The sequence below is a fragment of the Siphateles boraxobius genome, unplaced genomic scaffold (assembly GCF_051911475.1).
Source record: "Siphateles boraxobius isolate OS27281-9 unplaced genomic scaffold, OSU_SipBor_1 13, whole genome shotgun sequence".
NCBI lineage: Eukaryota > Metazoa > Chordata > Actinopteri > Cypriniformes > Leuciscidae > Siphateles > Siphateles boraxobius.
Window position 1 is genome coordinate 4,157,627 of NW_027508733.1, and position 7,733 is coordinate 4,165,359.

Sequence of the window (7,733 nt, forward strand, 5' to 3'; positions counted from 1 at the left end):
TCACAACAGAAGAGCCCAGCGTGAAAAAAACGAAACTGCGTAAATTTGACGACTCGTACATAAAATATAGCTTTATGGAATATAGTGACGGCAGACCACAGAGCACACTGTGCTTGAAGATTTTATCCGTTGAAGCACTGAAACCATATAAACTCAACCGACATCTCACAACAATTCATCCAGAGCATGCAAATAAAAGTAAGGATTTTTTCAGAGAAAGAAAGAAGAATAGGTCAAGCAAAAGGTACGACTGACTAACATCACGACAATACCTGAGAAAGCACAGCATGCATCGTATCTTGCAGCCCTGCGAATAGCCAAATGTAAAAAGCCTCACAAAGTCGGAGAGGAATTAATAGGCCTACTTCCAGCAGCAGTGGATATGTGCCGAGTGATGATCGGGGAGGAGGTCGCGAATAAGATTAAATCCATACCGCTGTCCAACGATACAGTAAGCAGGCGGATCAAAGATATTTATTTTGATGTAAAATCTCAAATGACCGAAAGATTACGATCGTGTGAGCAGTTCGCGCTTCAGCTTGATGAATGCACTGACGTTAGTAGTGCTGCTCACAGTGCGCAGGTAGCCTATTAGTGTACGTTCGATATTTATGGGACAGTAAAATTATGGAAGATTTTTTATTTTCAAAAGAACTTGAGGGGAGAGCTACAGGTGAAGAAATTTTCAAAATGTTGGACACTTTTATGGTAGAAGAAAATCTGAGCTGGGAAAAATGCGTGTCTGTTTGCACTGATGGTGCAGCAGCAATGACTGGGGGCAAGAGTTGAGTTGAGTTGTCACCCGAATTCAAGCCATAAATCCAAAGATCACAGCCACTCACTGTAGGCTTCATCGTCAAGCACTTGCATCGAAGTTAATGGCACCCGACCTGCATGATGTGTTGGAAGCATAGACTGTAAAAAATATGGACAAAGCGTCTGTGACGTCACCCATAGACTTTCTGAAGAACGGTTTTGAGGCCGTTTATGGGGGGTATGAGCGGCGCCATCTCGGAAAATCTTTTCAGAAAGGATACAGAAGTCGGCGCAGCCCGTTATCAGCTGTCAATCACGCTGTCAATCAAAGTAAACCATGCCCTTATTTGTCAAACATTTTATATCTAAATACGATCTAAACTAACGATTTAGAAAAAAATTCACCCCCCTCACAGTTGTCAGCCACTCGGAACCTATCGAAAAATACTATAAAAGTCCATGGGACCAACCTGTAAAAACATGAATGTATGCTGTGAAAACGGTTGGAAGTATAGCGGCTGTCAACTTCGCGAAGTCAAGACCGTTAAAGTCACGTCTCTTCGCAAAACTATGCACAGAGATGGGAGCAGCTCATGATCGGCTCCATTCAGAGGTGCGTGGCTCTCGCGTGGAAAAGTTTTACAGCGAAACTGTGTTTGAAACGAGTGTTTGAACTAAAACGTGAGCTTCATGATTTTTTTAAAGAACATAAACCTGATCTAGAACTGTTCTTTTCTGACCCACAGTGGATGGCAAAACTAGCATATATACCTTGCAGACATTTTCAGTAGTGTCAATGGACTGAATCTGTCCATTCAGGGATGTTATTTCACAATACTGGAGGCAAGTGACAAAATAAATGACTTTCAGGAGAAAAATTTACCTGTGGGTACACAAACCACAAAGAAGCATCACTGACATGTTTCCAAATCTAACAGAATTTTTGGATACAAACTGCATGGCAGTGGACTTCATGCTCAACAGCATTACCAGTCACCTCACCTCACTGAATTAACATTTCAGTCGCTACTTCACAGACATTGACATGGAGAAATATGACTGGGTTCGAGATCCCTTTTCTTGTGATGTGATGGCCAGTGGCCTCAGTGGAAAGGCTGAAGATGAACTTTTGGAACTGTCCAGTGATCGTACTCTCAGGATGAGATTTAATCAGCAGGGCCCAGCAGAATTTTGGCCCACAGTTGAAAAGGAGTACAAGGAGGTTGCTCTTCAGGCCATGAGAATATTGCTGCCTTTCCCAACAACATACCTTTGTGAGGCATCTTTCTCAGCCATGATGGGAATAAAGACAAAATACAGGGCACGGCTTAATGTGGAAGATGACTTGAGAGTTTGCCTGTCCCCAATAACACCCAGAATTGATAAGCTCTGCAAAGAAAGACAGTCTCACCCTTCCCACTGAGGTTGTGTGTACTTGAACAGTAGTTACTAAATTGATGTGTCTGCATTGCATGATTTCTTTTATATCGTAAAACTTGTATAATTGTATGTCTTCTATATTTAAAAACTATTTCTTTAAGTAGAGCAGAATTTTTTTTGTTTCTTGCAGCAAAAAAGATTGCTAAAAAAAAACAGATTGCTGTTCAAATTGCAAACCAAACTTGAGCCACTGACATTTACTACATTATTGTAAGAAGTTTAATGCACTTTTTTACAATCAGTAAATTAATTTTTCAGTGTTCTTTTACTATGAACATCATAAATTACTGTTCAGTATTCAATACTTTTGTTGCACTTTTCAGACAATATTATTGTTAACTGTCAAAACTATTTTTTATAAAAAATTGTTATATTTTATGAAATGTAAAATTTAACTAATTTTGTATATTCAACATCAGAGACATAAAGCTACAAACAGAACTGTTGTTCCAGCATTATACAAATTCATTTGTTTTTGGTACAATCTAATATTTGTAACTAAAATTGTACGTTTGAGGATGTTTTCGTCATGAGTTTTCTTTTGGGGGGCCACAAAAGGATTCGCCCTATACAAGGGGGCCTCCTCCTGAAAAAGTTTGAGAACCCCTGCGCTATAGACGAGAGGTTTCAGAGATCTGTCCGTTCTGCAACAGTGAGTTTGTCTCCTCTGACGCATCTTCTCTTTCCGAGGAATCTGTAAGATAGTGTCAAAAAGTGCTAATGTTACAATTACAAATACTTAAATATGCCTAAAATATACAAGAGGGCCAAATTTATTCAATCAATCCAGTAAAATGTATTATTTGTTCTAACTTTATTACACTGACAGGATTGTGCTACTCACCTTGGGCAAGAAATATCTTGGAGATCATATTTCTCCCATTCCTGATGATATTTAGTTTATAAACTCCAAAGTCTGTAGGTCTGATGTCCTTGATAGTGAGATATCCAGTTTTGCAATCCAGGTGAACTCGGTCATCATGAACTTGGATCAGGCGGTCATCATGATCGTGACAAACGCTATTGTTCAGTTCATTCAGTCTGGCAATGACTTCAAAAGGATTTGTGTGATCTGTGTCTGATTTAGCAAACCTCCACTGTAACACATCACAGTGTTGTATTTCAGTGATGCCAGTGTTTAGAGTGACGGACTCTCCCAACGTCATTGACACTGTCTTCATTTCAACTTTCTCAGCAACGACCTCGTCAGCTGAACAACCGGGAATGGAGATAGAGATTAAACATTGTAGAATGTAAAGCCTGCGCCCTCTATAGTTTCATGACTGAACTAGTGATGGGAGAAACAAAGCTTTTCAAAGCTTCGAATCAATTTATCCAATTGCTTTGCAAAATGATTCATATTTCGAAGCGTTCAAAACACCACACGCTGGTGACCCCTGCTGGTCAGAACAGTGGAAATGCAACAAAAACTCAGGCTAAACATGCATAAAAACAGCTTTTTACAAACACATTGCAAATGTTTTATTGAAAAAAAAAATCCATCAAATGCAATGAACTAATCATCAAATACTGTTAAATATTAAGTGTCCGTATAATACGTGTTATTTGATCTATTTTTATGGTTTGTTTTGTTTGTTCTATGGATGGTTCAGCTAAACAGGCCAATAAGAGACAATTAACTATATTATTCCTGTAATAATACAAAAGTCCCATTAAACATCTAGGCTACACATGTATAAAACTGATGAGAGCTCAGGTAAAAACCACAGACACTTGTTCAATGGTTCGCCACTTGGGAATCTGCATGATTTCACACAGATCAACGCCTCACAGCGGTGAATCATCGAAATTTCAAAACATTTTTGAAGCCTCGTTTACTGAAATCACGTGACTTTGACAGTTTGATATGCGCTCCAATCCATTGATTCAAAACAAAATCCATTGATTCAAAACAAAAGATTTTTAAAGGTTTCAAAGGTTCATGAATCAGTGTTTAGCATCGCCCATGACTTAACTGCACTAGATATATACTCTTTTTTTCACAAAAAATCTCACATTTTCTATATTATCTAATGGTAGATCATACTTACACACATGATCTGTATTTCTATTTTTCCTGTGGCTGATGAAGCTCCCAACAGCAGCCACGACTAGGACAATTACTCCAACAAAAACACAGATCAGCACTATATTACTGAACGCTAAACCTCTTTCTGTTTTGATTGTCGACTCGTCCACTGTAAACCAATAGATCAGAGAGAGTTAACACACAAAACTTGTGACTAAATCCAATAACTGAGATCTGAAATAGGTCAGATTACAATGTTGATGTTGTATTTGTGGGAAACCTGAGAATTGAAAATAAAGTTGAGAGATATCACTAATGTGGAGCAGAACAAATCAGTGTTGTTGTACCTGCACATGTGTGACAGAGTGTGTTGATGTCCAGATGTGTGGTCTGGTTGCTGATGGGATTGTTCAGCACACAGCTGTAGGTGTTTTTATCCTGATATTCCACCTCCAGAGGTAGAGAGAGACTGATGCTGAGATCACACACACTGATGCTGGACAATACACTCATTCCTGCGTACCAGGAGAGAGTCACATGACTCACATTCAACACTGATGAACACACCAATGAACATGATGAAGGTGATGATGATGGAGATGAAGATGAAGAACAGTGTGAAGAGTTACTGATGATGACAGGAACAGGCAGACGAGCTGGAAACATGAGAGAATAAACAGACAATGATCATTTACAGACATTTTTTAACTTTCTACTAATCAGACTACTGCAGAAAGGGGAAATCAAGAGTCACTTCTGTGAAATTTGACATGATAGGCAAACACGTTTTACTCCAATCATGTGACGCATCATGTGACTGAAACAAGATATTAAATGAGAAGAATAATGTAGCAATTGGCATGGGGACTTATTGGCATGCAGTGAGTTAAACCAAAGTTGACTTATTTGATTCCTAGCCTGAAGTACTAAACTTTTTAACTTTGACTTGACATTTTAACCACATCATTATGACTTTTTAACCACATAATTATGACTTTTTAACCACAACATTATGACTTTTTAATGTCCCAAAGCATATATTTTTTCTTATGTGGCAGAAATGGGCTTTCATGGTTGTAATTGATTTGCACTATCTCTGTCTCTTTAGGTTACTTGTCTCAACTATAGCTGTGACTCCGGTCTCATTTTACCCGTTACAATAGAAACCAAACACTGTAGGTTTTGATTGCAGTTAGGATAATTGAATGATGGGCTCAGTGGAAAAGTTACCACGGTAACTTCTCAGTTTTACTGCTGACTGTCATAGACTACTGACAATTTGTCCAGTATGGAACAATACCACAATGAAGTCAAAACATTGCAAACTATATTTTAACTACTCACCATAATAAACCATAATACTGAATTCTTTGGGTAGGACCTCTTTTTCGCCAATTATCTGTAATTCATAAAGTCCAGCAAGTTTAGTTGTGATGTTTGTGATGGTGAGATCTCCCGTCTGATCCTCTAACTCCAGTCTGCCTCTGAATCTCCCATCAAGAACATCATCATATAATGAGAGCTTATTGCTCATTTTGTTGATCTGAGCTATACGAGTGTTGTCAGGTCCAAACGTCCACAGTATAAGATCAGCTTTCTGTATTTCAGTAAGACCTGCATGTAGAGTGACTGAATCGCCCTCCAACACTGACACAGACTTCACTGGATCAGCACCAAACACACCTGAAGAACACACAAACAGAGTCTCAAATGGAGATAATTTCTGTCTAAACAACTTCATGAGACATTAAGGGATAATGATCCCATGATTAACTAACCCTCAAGCAACGAATGAAAAAGAACAACATGGATGTTCTGCTAACATCTTCTTTTGTTTTCCACAGAAAATGATATGGTCATATACAGTGATATAAGGTGAGTAAATCATGACAGAATTTTCATTCATTTGTGAACTATTCCTTTAAGTTGTATTTGCCTAATTATTCTATTTCAGCTATTCATTCTTTGCAGAATAAAAATCAAATGTTTTCAAATAAGGGAAAAGGAAACATAGCCTAATGGGTATGCCAACATCAGCATTTTAATGAGACTTGTTGCCTGGGGACAGTTAAATCACCTAGTTTAATTACGGTAGTTTAATTAAGTAATTAAAGTATCTTTCAATAATCAAAACATTTTGCAAATGGACAAAACGATATAGCAAAATGAAAGCGAAAGTGTCTGAGGTTTTTAAATTCTGTACTCACCTTTAAAGAGTAAAAGGCAGACAAATAAAACACAGGTCATCATACTGATGTAGATCAGAGTGAAATGTGGTTTAAAAGAAAGATGTAGTGTTAGTGTAGTAGCTCATCGGTTCAGGTGCGTTCTCGGTTTATCCTTCATGTAGCGCTCCGTTTCTGAAACGTGCTGACAGCGCCGACGATTAACATAATTTTCCATCGAATTAGCCTATATCTAACAACAACAACAGAAAGACTTGATTGGTGAATTATATTCTTAATCATCGCTGGTAAACTAGTAGGCCTAAATCTGCGTAGCCTAATTGCGAGGAAAAGTTGGGAAGTAGCCTAAATTTCAGGAAGTTCGTCAGATCGGAATGAAAGATCGGCTCACATGACCACTCGAATGTGACGCATTTATTCTCACTCGAAAAAATAACTTTACTTTGCTAGTTTTACTGAATTACTCTCGTCCGTGTTAATGCGTGTAACCAGGTGAACTTAAAATGCCTGTTTCGATTAGATTATGTTTCAAGTGTTGCTCTGTCAACGTAACTGAGTAAAACCAAACGTAGCCTATATGTTAATGTAGTCAATAACAACATGTAAAAGACAAAATTAGAGAGTCCTAGTGGAAGGTGCCGCTTTTCCACATCCTCTATTTACTATCTTGTTCACGTAAATTTATGGAATGCTAAACAGGGATGAGCTTCGTTAGTAATACATTGGCCGACAGGGGGCGCTCATCCTGTGATCTATGTGTGTTTTAATATGCAGTTCAACCCAGTTCAACCTAATGACCACTTGAGGATAATGGTGGACATGACTTGCTCCCAGTCCATGCTGGCTGACATGAAATCAAAATCACACTGATATGTTCTCTGGTTGGTTATATTTACAACAAAGATGGTATTAGTTGGTTTAAGTTTTTATTTTCAACACATAGGCTACAGCAGACCAACAGAAGACCTTTTCAATGCACTGCTGCCACCAGCTCAATTTCTGAGTCAAACTGAAACTTGCTGTGGTCTGATTTCTTAAAAGCAACAAAGATATGTTGATTTAGTTCTGTTGAGTGGACAGACAAGTTGTGCATGTGTTTATGTCTCATCTGGTTGAAGGATATATGGAGCTTGTAATATGACAAAATTATTTGAATTTGAATTGTGTAAATTTGAATGATTGACAAATGTAATCTAACAAAATTGAATATTGTGTGGGATTTTAAATAGTTCTGAATTTGATTTCTTTAAACGATTATTGAACATTTGAAATGTAACGAATTTAAATGTTTTCATGGCTGAATTTTATAGACATGTATTTTT

At 37.9% G+C, this 7,733-nt stretch overlaps 1 protein-coding gene across 1 annotated transcript; it reads right to left on the minus strand.

Annotated features, from left to right (window-relative positions):
- Positions 1 to 2,397: 2,397 nt before the first annotated feature.
- Positions 2,398 to 7,101, minus strand: LOC143735208 (uncharacterized). Its single transcript, XM_077225286.1, has 6 exons — positions 6,433 to 7,101; positions 5,570 to 5,908; positions 4,573 to 4,881; positions 4,248 to 4,394; positions 3,041 to 3,406; positions 2,398 to 2,890 (listed from the first exon to the last, which is right to left on the minus strand). The coding sequence occupies exons 1-6, from the start codon at positions 6,473 to 6,475 to the stop codon at positions 2,808 to 2,810; spliced, it is 1,287 nt and encodes a 428-aa protein (XP_077081401.1). The 5' UTR covers positions 6,476 to 7,101; the 3' UTR covers positions 2,398 to 2,807.
- Between the last annotated feature and the right edge of the window lie 632 nt (positions 7,102 to 7,733).

What these genes read in the sequence shown, in the direction of transcription:
- LOC143735208 (XM_077225286.1), bottom strand. Translation starts at nt 6,475, where the DNA reads ATGATGACCTGTGTTTTATTTGTCTGCCTTTTACTCTTTAAAG. An exon ending in CTGCCTTTTACTCTTTAAAG is followed by an intron (nt 5,909 to 6,432) that starts GTGAGTACAGAA and finishes TGTGTTCTTCAG; the next exon opens with GTGTGTTTGGTGCTGATCCA. An exon ending in ACTCTGTCACACATGTGCAG is followed by an intron (nt 4,395 to 4,572) that starts GTACAACAACAC and finishes ATTGGTTTACAG; the next exon opens with TGGACGAGTCGACAATCAAA.